This window comes from Mastomys coucha, unplaced genomic scaffold, assembly GCF_008632895.1.
Source record: "Mastomys coucha isolate ucsf_1 unplaced genomic scaffold, UCSF_Mcou_1 pScaffold2, whole genome shotgun sequence".
Classification (NCBI taxonomy): Eukaryota; Metazoa; Chordata; class Mammalia; order Rodentia; family Muridae; genus Mastomys; species Mastomys coucha.
Window position 1 is genome coordinate 384,019 of NW_022196902.1, and position 12,857 is coordinate 396,875.

Genomic DNA, 12,857 nt, shown 5'->3' on the forward strand with positions numbered 1-12,857 from the left:
GGAACAAACCCAGAGCCCGTGCATGCCAGGCAAGCATAGTGTCAACCAAACTATGTCCTGAGGCTCTGTGCTTGGAATCTTTTGAGAAAAGATCTTTCTCTATAGTCTAGGCTAGTCTGAAACTCAATGTTAGACAAGGCTAGCCTCAAGTTTACCATTCTGCTTTGCAACCTCCTAAATACTAGGATTACGGGGGCACCCCTGGTGGGATTTTTCGCTCCAGCACTGTCTTGTAGTAGGAGTTTGTAAGTTGGTGCAAAGACAGGGACAAATGCCTAGGTGGGCACATTCCTCAGGGAAAGGGACCAAGGGTTACTGTCATCTCTTGACTGGAGCTCTACTGGGACTCCGTTTCCTTCCTTTTCTTTCTGCCCAAACAAACCCATCAAAAGATGAGGGAAGGAAATCTGGCTTATTTCTTTTTGTCAGCTGTTTTTTTGAGCCAGTTATATTTTTACTGCCGTGTCAACTATCATACTCCTTCTACATGTATCAGAACTCATTGACTGGTGCGTTCTAGGTTGCAAAGAGGGTTGGTTGCCCTTTGCACCTGTCTTTAAGTCTGTGCCCACCAGTTCAACAAACACACTCAAATGCTGCATGGCTTCAGAGCAATTAAGACAAATTCGTGGAGAGTCCCAGGAGACAGAGCAATTAAACATTTTTCAGAGTTATTGTGGTAGTGACCACTGTATGTGCGAACCGGCTGGGGCTGGATGGCTGTGCTCAGGAGCTGTGTGTGCCTGAGCGAGCGAATGTGGAGGAGGAGGCTGTCTGTCCTTTCCCTTGGTGGACGGAGCTTTACAAAGGGGAGGGGCTGACCTGACATTTCTCTATACCTGGATGGTGTTCCCTCCTGGTCTAGCCTTCTGCACGACTCAGGCTCTGTGCTCCCATCCTTGTCCTGACTCCTTTCCCAATAACCAGTGAGGACCCCAACCTGTGATAGCTGGGACAGGAGATCTTGGGTCTCATGCTCTGCCACAGGGTGTCCTGGTGAACTGGAATTTAGGTCAAAAGCTGGGGCGTTGGCAGCTCCAGTAGCTAAGCCCTGGCACCTGTTGCAACGTGCTAGTTAAAGAAACACGGAATTGGAGAAAGCAGTAAACAGTCTTAATTAATGTGCACTGAAAAGAGGAACAGGAACAGATAAAGAGATCCAGGGACCCTAAATTCAGAGTATTGAACTTCAGGTTTAAATGAAGGGAGAATTGGAGCGAGGAAGAAAAGGCATGCATAATTAGGCAGTCCTGGTCAAAATATGGTCCCTTGTTCCAGTTTCAGACTGCTGGAGGTTATCCCAAGAGGTTGTTATGTCTTTTGATCACTGTCATCATCAAAGGAGCCTGTCTGGTGTTTATTAGACAACCTTCCCTAGGGCGGAGCCTCCAATTCTAGACATGGCCTGTGCTGCCCTGGAGACCTTACTGATCACGGTGGGACCGAGTGAAGGCTTCTTTTTTAGAAAAAGAGTTTCTAAGGCTTCTTATGGGAGTGTCATTTGGCTGAAATTATTCTCCTCCAGCAGGGACTTGTTCCATCCCCATCTCTCTAACAACCTCCAGGCCTAGGGTCTGGAGAGTTGTTTCCAACTCCACTATGGACCACTTTTAAACAGGCAGCCTGGTTTGGGGAGAGTTTGGGCATGCTCCTCCCCGGACTTATTAGAAGGAGGAGGGGTCAGGAAGAATCCAGAGAATGACCTCCTCACCTATGTCCTTTCTTCTTTCAGCCAGTGTGGGTGGCTGGAAGGGACTAATGTTTCACTTCCCCCTCCTTTCCCAGGGCACCCGGCTGGTATCTTCTCCCTACTGTTTGTGCCAGCCTCCTGGTGCAGCCTCTGTGGCAGAGGAGAGAAACGTCAACCTGGGTGGCTAAGTCAGGATCCTTGTGGCTACCGAAGCTGAAGAAATTTCCAGAGACAGCTTATATGCGCTGGGAGTCTGGCTTGTGCTTCTACAGATTCATTGCCTCCCTAGACTTCCCTTCTTAGTCTGTAAACCTGTGTCTGTCCCACACTCCCAGGACACAGGGACAGTCACACAACAGAGTGCAGTTAGGGAAACTCAGGGTGGTCTTCAACGGGATGTGAGCTGGCTGCTTCTGAACAACCTTCTCAGAACTGTCTCAGGCTGGAGAGACGGCTCGGCAGCTCAGCGTACTTGCTATTCTTTTAGAAGACCCCAGTTCAGTTCCCACACCAGGCAACTCACAGCCACCTGTCTGTCACCTCCAGCTCTAGATGGATCCGACGCCTCCGGCCTCTTCCTGTTCTGGTTTCTATGTCCCTCCCTTGGGCTTCCTCTGTGACTTGTGGGCACAGTGCTATGGTTTTGGTCCCCAGAGTAGGGCTGTATCGGGGTTTTTCCAGGCAAGCCTCCCTTTTGCCTATGGTGTCCCTCTTTCTGCAGCATACGAGACTGGAATCTTCTCCATTCTGAATCTACTCAGCAGGTTTTTAGTAAGCCTTCACCAATAATCAGGGACCAAGCTAGTCAGGCCCTGGGACCTTGGTCATGTTGAGCCCCCTGGGAGTGTGTGTGTATGTGTTGTTCTTTGTTTATTTGTTTGTTTTGCTTTCTATTTTGACAAGGTTTTGCTATATGCCAGTCTGGCCTGCAGCTCCAGGCAATTATTCTGCCCCAGCCTCCTGAGTGCTGAGATTACAAATGAGAGTGCACTGTGTCTGGACGGGGGTGGGGAATGTTCTTAAGTTCTAGGGAGTGCCTGTGTGATGGACTCTGAGAAGTCAGGGGATGCTTTCCTGAGGAAGCAAGAATTCAGCAGAGAAGCAGGGAAGAAGGAAGAGGAGTGAATTCAATGAGAGGACAGGGATAGCTGCTGCAAAGACAGCGCCTGGGGAGGCTGGAGGCGCATGGCTGAGTGAACAGCTGGAGGGAAAACAGAGAAGTAGGAAAAGTAGTGTGACCTAGAGGAGGGGGGAGTCTGTCCCTCAGAGTACTCTTGTATTTCCCTTGGTGGACAGATCTTTCCTCAGTTTTTTTAAAAAAGATTTATTTATTTATTTATTAAGATTTATTATATTTATTTTATGTATATGAGTACACTGTAGCTGTACAGATGGCTGTAAGCCCAGAAGAAGGTGTCAGATCTCATTACAGGTGGTTGTGAACCACCATGTGGTTGCTGGGATCCGAACTCAGGACCTTTGGAAGAGCAGTCAGTGCTCTTACCCGCTGAGCCATCTCGCCAGCCCTCTTTCCTTGGTTTTTACAAAGGGGAGGAGCTGACCTGACATATCTGGATGGTGTTCACTCCTGGTCTAGCCTTCTGCATGACTCAGGCTCTGTGCTCCCATCCATGGCTCAGCCTGTTGATTTCCCTTCACACTGGCCCAGATCCAGCCTCTTGTCTCTGTCTCCAGCAAAACACCAACGACCTGAATTGACCAACTCCAACTGAAGCCTTTAGGTCTCACCAATCCCCCAGAGGGCACTTGGCTCCCTCTTTACCGGCTTCTGGACAACAGCACGTCTGTGACAGAAGCCATGGAGGAAGGGTTTTGGCAAGCAAGAGAGTTTTCTGGAGTGGCCCACTGTTTTGCATGGTTGTGATGGGTGGGCTCTGAGAAGCATGGACTCCAGAGCCTTCGTCCCAGGATGCTTCTCGCTGCTGGTATGCCTTTCCTACTGCTATTACATTGCCTGATGATTCCTGGGCATCAGCCCACTCTATTGGCAAGTTTTCTGCAGATCAATATGAAGGTGTGCTTCCATATAATAATGCTGTTTAGAGGAATTAATGACTTTATAGAATTCCTGTTTTGATTCAAATAACCAACTTTCTTTTTTAGGAAGAAAGTTTAAGGAGATGGTTTTAGTTGTTTTGTCAGAAAGATATAGTAAGTTAGAATCAAGAATAGAATGTGCTCACTCCTCATAGAACAGTAAGTCAAGGCTGCAAAATAAGGAAAATAATGAGCTTTCATAAATTGCACTTAGAAGGGGCTGGCGAGATGGCTCAGCGGGTAGGAGCACTGACTGCTCTTCTGAAGGTCCTGAGTTCGGATCCCAGCACCCACATGGTGGCTCACAACCACCCATAATATGACCTGATGCCCTGATGCCCTCTTCTGGTGCGTCTGAAGACAGCTACAGTGAATTATGCCAGAGCGAGTGGGGCTGGAGGGAGCAGGGCAGGAGCTGTACACATAAGATAAATAAATCTTTAAAAAAAAAAAATTGCACTAAGAAGAGAAATAGGCTCAGGACAGATTTGTGATCAAGGAAAAACATTCGTTCTAGGTCAGATCCAAGGTTGAGAGGCCACAGGTGTGCACTATGATAGAACAAGGTCATGTGAAACTGTTGCTTTGAACTTATAATGGGCTTATAGAAACACTGCTTTGAACTTACTATCACCATCCTTCTATAACTCCCTTTTGTGTAACGTTTTATCTATGAGGTAATTTCATGAAGAACTTTTGTCTAAGAAGCTATACCAAGGCTGAGAGAAAAAAATAAACTGTAGGGGTTCTGCTCTATCCACAAAATGTGTGTGTATATATACATATATATATGCATATATGTATGTATGTACAGTATGTATATACATCTGTGTGTCTACATATGTATGTATATAAATATGATGTGCACTTGTGAAATTGATGAAACAGGTGGTTGGGTCTAGCCGAGAGTGTGTGTGAGTGTGTATATGACTTGCTCTTTATCTTTTTCTTTCTCTTTGGCTCGTGAAGAGTTAAGTTAAGGAGCCCAAGAAACCAACTTTCTTTTCTTAATCCCCTGGCCTCCAGAACAGTAGGAGATGGCCAGAGGTCATTGGCCTTGCTGCATCAGGCTCAGTACCTCAGTGCTGGCTGGGACCCCTGGTACACCTGCCTGTTTTTCTTCTTGTCTTTATGTCCGTGCCATGGTTTCAACTCTTGTTTAAATAAGGGTGATCTTCAACCTTTTTTTTTTTTTTTGAGACAGGGTTTCTCTGTATAGTCCTAGTTGTCCTGGAACTCACTTTGTAGACCAGGCTGGCCTTGAACTCAGAAATCCACCTGCCTCTGCCTCCCAAGTGCTGGGACTAAAGGCGTGTGCCACCACCGCCCGGCGATCTTCAACCTTTACTGATCAGATCTCACCTCTAACCTCTTGGTGTTTACCTACTATGTCTACTTAGTGACCCAAGTTATTCTATATCCAAAGCCAAACTTATGAACGGTCCTTCCCCCAATCAGAGCCCTTCCCAGAATTCCCCTGTCAGGTCAAGGTCCATTGGGCATTTATATGAAGAACCTGAAAGTACCTGAAACATTTTCCAGTCATTTCCACATCTCATTGTGATAATGAGGAACATGGACGTCCCTGATACCATCTTTGTCTCTTCCACATCCAGAAACTGAGCTCTGGTACCTTCTGGTTATCTCCAAATTCACTTTCAATTCTCATTTACTCAGCAGTAGCAGCTCAGGCCTAGCCAGTGACACTTGTTCGATGACTTCTACAACTCTTATCTCATGCCTCACAGCTGCTCACTGTCCTCTGTGGGCCAGTGAAGCTTTGTAAGCCATACACAGGTTCCCATCCCCACTCCCATATTCTTAGACCTACTTCAAAGTTTAAACCCCCTGAACATTCCTCAGCCCTCTAGGATGAAGGAAAACAGCCCCCCCCTTCTTCCATACCAAGGTCTTATCTAGCCTAGGCTAGCCTCAATGTATAGCCAAGTATAACCACTGACTTTTGATCTTCCTGTTTCTACCTTTAAGGTATTAGGAATAAAGGCATCCTCTGCTTAAGGAAGATGATTTCTTTTTCTTAAAACATGGCCTCACTATGTATCCCTGGCTGGCCCGTAACTCACTATGTAGACCAGGCTGGCCCAGAATTCACAGTGATCCACTTTCCTTAGCTTCCTGAGTACTGGGATTAAAGATGTGTGTGTGCCCCCATGCCTGGCTAGGAAGATGATTTTTAGAGGCTGACAAGATGCATCATGGTCTCACATAGCCCTTCCTTTTCTGCAACATTGACATATTTTGTGGGATTTGGCTTCCTTGCTTGAACTCCGGAGTCCTGTCAGAGCTACTACAGTCATCTCTGAGGGAGGGCAATTGTACAGATGCTGAATGTTGTCTATTTCATGTTGATTCTTCTTGTTTTTCCCCTTCATTGTTGGCTCTTAAAAGTTCACCTAAGCAGTGGACAGGTCAATTATCCCTTGGAGTATTGTCCCGCAACTCTCTATTCTTCTCCATCCCCTGCCACCTGAGCACCCCTGCATCCTTACTGAAAGTGGCCTGGGTTTAGTTAGTTTAGTCTGAGGGAAGAATGGACTGTGTTTAAACTTTGCCTTTGCTCGGTTCCCTCTTAGTTTTGAGGCTGTAACCCAGGATACCTCCAGGGTCTTTTCGTGTCTCCTCAGATTTCTCTGTCTTCTATTGTAGCCATGGAAATAAAGAAGTCTTCTCTTGCCGGGGCATTCGTCTGGCTGTGGACTGGTTCAGAGACAGAGGACACACCTACATCAAGGTTTTTGTCCCATCTTGGAGGAAAGAACCATCAAGGTCTGATACCCCGATCAGAGGTATGCCACCCATACCTCTGTCCCTCAAGATGGTGGTCCATTATCCATTACAGGTTTAGGGTCTTTCTCCGTTACTGAAAGGGCCACAGGAGCCTTGACTGCGAACACTGAGCACTTGCTTGCAGTGCTTCCTCAGAGCAGAAAGGGCACAAAAACTTGTTGAATAGATAAATAATCTCTAACTTTTACTTGCCCACTTATGGACAAGCACATCACTTTATCATTTATTGTGAATGCATTTACACTATATAACAATTGTGTCTTACAATGTTTAACTCTCTGAAGACTGGATCTACGCTTTACACCCAATAGGTAGGAGACATTTTGTCAGGGTCTATTTGCTATTTGCCAAATACCTCTCCAACTTCTTTATTTGAAGAAATGGAAATCTACTTTTAGTGTTTTTGTTTTTCATTGCTTGGGATCAAACTAGAGGCTTTGCACATGTTAGATCAGCAACTCTATTAGACATGTTTTTCTAATATGTTTTATTTACATATAATATATGTATATTGTGTGTGTGTGTGTGGGGGTGCCCTCAGAAGCCTGAAAGGCTGTTGAATTACTTGAGCTGGAGTTACTAACGGTTGTGAGCCGCCCAATGTGGGTACTTGGAACTAACTCTGGTTCTCTGCAAAGACAGCCCATGAGTTATTATTTTTTTTCTGGCTCCCAGTCCATTTTTATTTATTGAAAGAATTTTTACATGAAATATATTTTGATCACGTATTCCCCTCCCCTAAATCATCCTAGATTGTCTATACCTCCCTACTTACTCAACTTTAGATTCTTTCTCTCTCTCAAAGTAGCGAAAACAAAAACAAACAAAAATATAGACAAAAATAAACAAAAAACAACCCCAACAAAAACACAAAATGAAAATGAAAACAAACAACCAAAATACTAACAAGACAGAAATTGCCCAAAAAGAGCAAAATTAAATAAAACGTCTACAAAACTACCATTGAGTTTATCTTGTCACTAGTCAACAGCTCAATATATCAACGATGTCCCGAGGCATCGTTGATATATTCAGTGAGACTCCATTGGAGAAAACTGATAGTTTCTTTACCAGCAGCTCTTATTTGTAGATAACTTCTTGATGGTGGTTGGGGGGACCTTGTATCTAGTTCCCCCACTCAGTTCTGGGAAGGCATCTGGCTTGAACCTGTGAAGATCTTGTGTGCTGTCACAGTCTCTGAGTTCTTGTGTGCATCAGGCCTCTTGCATCTGGAAGACACGTTTCCCTCTTAGAATCTTTCTGCCTCTTCTGCATAAATCCCTGAGCCTTGAGGGGAGGAGTCTGATAAAGAGATCCTATTTAGGACTGAGTGCTACAGAGTTTCTAATAGTCTGCACATTGTCCAGGTGAGGGGCTCTGTGTTAATTTCCATCTACTGCAAGAAGATATTTTCTTGTTTAGGCTGAGTGAGAAACTGATCTATGAGTATAGCAGTATGTCGTTAGGAGTCATTTAGCTACTGCTCTGTCCCTTTAGCAGAATAATAGTAAAAGGTTTTTCACTAGGCCCCTGACCTGTCTGGTTGCAGGCTCTTGTCCACTTTAGCAGTATCTCACAGCATGGCTCTGAACTCCAATCAGGAAGTGGTTTGTTACTCCCAAAACAGTTGCGGCACTGTTGAATCCCTGTATCTTGCAAGCATGTTGTAGGTTGTGAGATTTGTAGCTGGGTATTGTTAAGAGTCCCTTCCAGTGTCATGGATGCTAGTCAGTGGGGGAAGGGGAATGCTACTCGTTAGGTATCAACTCAACGTCTCAGATTTGAGACGTTGTGTCTTTAGCAATAGAGATTTACCATGAGGATATAGAGAGTAACCGTTAGCCTGTGATGTCTGAGGGTTGCCATGGGGCCCTTTGGCTGCTGATACAATAAAATATAACCCATTCCCAGCCCCGGAGGTTTTACTTGGTGGCATAGGATATCTACTTGGGGCTTTGTCTCTTCTATCGTTTGGTGGCTCCATTTAGATTCCTCTCATGTATGTATATATGTTAGGAAGTTTCTACAGTAGTTGGTTGCATATGGTTTTTCCAATGGCCTTAGCTATTAGCTGTTCCTCCCCATGGTCCCCTTTTTACCCTTCTCTCCCATCTTCCAACTTATTTAGCCCTCCTCTTCTGCTTTTCCTTCCATCTCTCCATAACAATATTTCCTCTTCCTTGATAGATCCACTTCTTCCTAGCTAGCCACTTACTGGATACCTAACTTCGGTGGTTATTCAGATTCTAGCACACGTATTGAAAGGCTAACACCCACATACAAGAGAAAACATACGATCTTTGTCTTTCGGGGTCTGGGTTGCCTCTCCGAGGATGATATCTTTTCTATTTCCACTCATTTACCTGTGGATTTCATAATTTCATTTTTGTTAACAGCTGAATAACATTTTGTTGTGTGAATGCACCATATTTTCTCTAACCATTCATCACTTGATGGACTCCTAGGCTGTTTCCAGTTTCTGGCTATCATAAACAGAGCAGCAATGAGCAGAGATGAGCAGATGTCTCTGTAGCAGGATATGAGGTCCTTTGGGTATGTGGGGTATCAGGTTCTTGAGGCGGATATATTCCCATCTTCCTGAAGAACTGCCACACTGATTTCCACAGTGGTTGTACAAGTTTGCACTCTCACCAGTGATGGATGAGTATTCTTAACCCCTATCCTCATCAGCATGAGCTGTCATTTGTTTTATTGATCTTGGCCATTCTTGATTAGTATAAGATAAAATCTCAAAGTGGTTTTTTTTAGATTTATTTTATTTATTTATTTATTTATTTATTTGTATGAGTACACGGTGGCTGTACAGATGGCCGTGAACTATCATGTGTGTGGCTGCTGGGAACTGAACTCAGGATCTCTGCTTGCTCTGCCCTGCTCGCTCTGGAATAATACACTGTAGCTGTCTTCAGACGCACCAGAAGAGGGCGTCAGATCTCATTACGGGTGGTTGTGAGCCACCATGTGGTTGCTGGGATCCAAACTCAGGACCTTCAGAAGAGCAGTCATGCTCACACTGGCTGAGCCATCTCACCAGCCCTCAAAGTGGTTTTTATTTGCATTTTTTTGATGACTAAGAATGTTGAACATTTCTTCAAGTGTTTCTCAGCCATATGTGTTTCATCTGTTGAGAACTATCTTCTGTTTAGATCTGTGCCCATCATTAAAATTAGGTTGTTTTTCCTCATGTTCAGGTTTTTTAGTTCTTTATATATTTTAGATACTAATCCTCTACTGGATATGTAATTAGTAAAGATCGTTTTCTATTCTGTAGCCTGATGCTTTGTCCAAAATGACAGTGTCTTTTGTGGTGTAGAAGTTTCTCAGCTTCATGAGGTTTCCTTTACTCAATGCTGATCTTAGTGCCTGGGCTAATGGCGTTCTGTTCAGAAAGTCTCTTCCTGGGTCAGTGAGTTTGAGGCTTTTATTCTCACGTTTCTTCTATAAGATTCTGGGTATCTGGCTTTTAAATTAAGGTCCTTGATCCATTTGGAGTTGACTTTTGTGCAGGGTGATAGGCATGAATATATTTGGATTCTTCTACATGCAGCCATCCAGTTAGACGAAGATGATGTCTTTTTTTCCAGTGTGCATTTCTGGCTTCTATGTCAAAAATCAGGTGTCCATAGGTGTCAGTATTTACCTGGGTCTTCAATTCAATTCCATTGATCAATGCATCTGCTTTTATGCCTATTTTTTTTAAAAATAATCTATTATTTTTAGTTTATGTACAGTGGTGTTTTGCCTGTCTATCTGTCTGTCTATGTGAAGGTGTCAAATCCCCTGGAAGAGTAGTTACAGACAGTTGTGAGCTGCCATGTGGATGCTGGGTGTTGAACCCAGGTCCTCTTGGAAGAGCAACTAGTGCCCTTAACTCCTGAGTTATCTCTCCAGCCCCACCATGGTGGTTTTTTTATTACTGTAGATCTGTAGTATAATTTGAGATTGGGGATGGTGATAGCTCCATCAGTTGTTATTATTATTATTATTATTATTATTAATTATTATTATTATTATTATTATTCAGGGTTGTTTTAGCGATTCTGTCTGTGTGTGTATTTCCAAAATTGTCCTTTCAATTTCTGTGAATAATTGTCTTGAGATTTTGATGGGGACTCTACTTAATCTGTAGATTGCTTTTGGCAGGATGGCCATTTTTACAATATTAACCTTATTGATTCATGAACATGGGAGATCCTTCTATTTTCTGGTGTCTTTAGTATTTTTCTTAAATGCCTTAAAGTTTTTATTATACAAGTCTTTTACTAAGATTTTTTTGAGGCTATTATAAAGGTACTGTTTCCCTGGTTTCTTTATTGTCTGTCATTTATATACAGGAAGACTAATGATTTCTGTGTGTTCATTTTGTAACCTACTACTTTGCTGAAGGTGATTATGAGTTGTAGAAGTTTCCTGGTGGAATTTTTTCACTGTCATTTATGTATATAATCATATCATCTGCAGATAAAGATACTGTAACTTCCTCCTTTCCTATTCGAATCCCCTTTGAGTTCCTTCAGGTGTCCTATTGCTCTAGCTAAGACAACAAGGCCTATATTGACTAGGCAGGGAGAATGTAAACATCTTTGTCTTGTTCCTGATTTTACTGGAAATGCTTTGACTTTCTCTCTGTTTAGGTTGATGTTGACTGTGGGCTTGCTGTAGATCATACTTATTATGTTGGGGTTCCCCCCCCCCATGTCCCTGGTTTCTCTAAGACTTTTATCTTGAAGAGATGTTAGATTTTGTCAAAGGCCTTTTATGCATCTAATCAGATAATCATGTGGTTTTGCCTTTCAATCTGTTTAGGCGGTGAATTATGTTTATTGGTTTATGTACACTGAGCCATCCTTACATCTCTCAGATGAAGCCAACTCAATCATGGTGGAGAATCTTTTTGATGTGTTTTTGTATTTGGTTTACCAGTATTTTATTGAAAAATTTGCATCTATGTTCACAATTTTCACTTTTCACTGGGTCTTTGTGTGGTTTTGGTATTCTGGGCAACAGTGGCCTCATAAAAACAACTAGGCATCTGTTTCTATTTTACAGAATACTTTGAGGAGTATTAGTGATAATTACTCTTTGAAGGTCTGGCCTTGGGCTTTTCTTAGTTGGGAGGCTTTTTATTAAATATTGCTTCTATTTCCCTAGGGGTTATGGGTATATTTAAACTTCTTATTAAATCTTGATTTAACTTTAATAGGCCATGTATATCAAGGAATTCATCCATATCCTTTAGGTTTTCCAGTTTGGTGGAGTATTCTCTGAATTTCCTCAGTGATTGCTGTAATGTCTCCATTCTCATCTCTAATTTTATTAATTCTAATTCTCTCTGTCTCTGTCTCTGTCTCTGTCTCTGTCTCTGTCTCTGTCTCTCTCTCTCTTTCCTCTCCCTCCCTTTCTGTGCCTTTTACTTAGGATAGATAAACTAAGAGTTTGTCAGTCTTGCTGATTTTCTCAAAGAACCAACTCTCCATTTCATTATTTCTTGCTTGATTATTTCTTGCCATCTGCTCTTTTTATTTATTATTTATTTTTATTTTTGTGTTATTTTTTCTTTGCTCTAGAGCTTTCAAGTGTGCTACTAAGTTATCAATATAAGGTCTCCAGTTTCTTTCTTTCTTTCTTTCTTTCTTTCTTTCTCTCTTTCTTCTTCTCTCTCTTTTTTTTAATGTAGGCACTTAAGTTCATGAAAACTGCCTTAATTGTTTCCCATAAGTTTGGACATGTTGTATTTTCATTTTTTATTCAATTTCCATCTTGGTTTCTGTCTTGACTCAGTTTTCAAGGTGGTAATTTGTTAAGTTTTCAAGAATTTGTATACTTTCGCTGTTTCTGTTGTTGCTGGTGGTCAGTTAGAATACAGGGTGCTATTTCAATTTCCTTGTATGTGGATGAGACTTGGTTGGTGTCTAAGTATATGGTCAATTTTGTAGAAAGTTCCATGAGAGCTGATAAGAAAATATATTCTTTAGTGTTTGGATGAAATGTTCTGTGGATATCTTCCAAGTCTGTGTAATTTATGATGTTATTTAACTCTGTTTAGTTTTCATCTAGATGACCTGTCTGCTGTCAAGTGTGGGGTGTTGAAGTTACCCACTATCATTGTGTGAGGGTCAATATGTGATTGTAGCTGTGGCAGTGTTTCTTTTACAGACTTGGGAGTCCTTGTATTTGGTGCATAAATATTTAGAATTTCAATATCCTCTTGATATATGTGTGTGTATGTGTATATATATATGTGTGTGTGTGTGTGTGTGTGTGTGTGTGTGTGTGTGTG

General features: G+C 42.6%; 1 protein-coding gene and 1 non-coding gene across 3 annotated transcripts in view; one reads left to right on the forward strand and one right to left on the reverse strand.

Annotated features, from left to right (window-relative positions):
* Nucleotides 1–12,857, forward strand: part of Zc3h12d (zinc finger CCCH-type containing 12D) — a 40,643-nt gene that overhangs the window by 15,661 nt on the left and 12,125 nt on the right. For both annotated transcript variants that reach the window (XM_031380349.1, XM_031380350.1), the window contains exon 3: nucleotides 6,416–6,555. In XM_031380349.1, the coding sequence (XP_031236209.1) occupies nucleotides 6,416–6,555 (140 nt within the window). The remainder of the gene's footprint in view (nucleotides 1–6,415; nucleotides 6,556–12,857) is intronic.
* LOC116097972 lies at nucleotides 474–598 on the reverse strand. Its single transcript, XR_004121633.1, has one exon. It is a non-coding gene; the product is annotated as a small nucleolar RNA SNORA40 (small nucleolar RNA).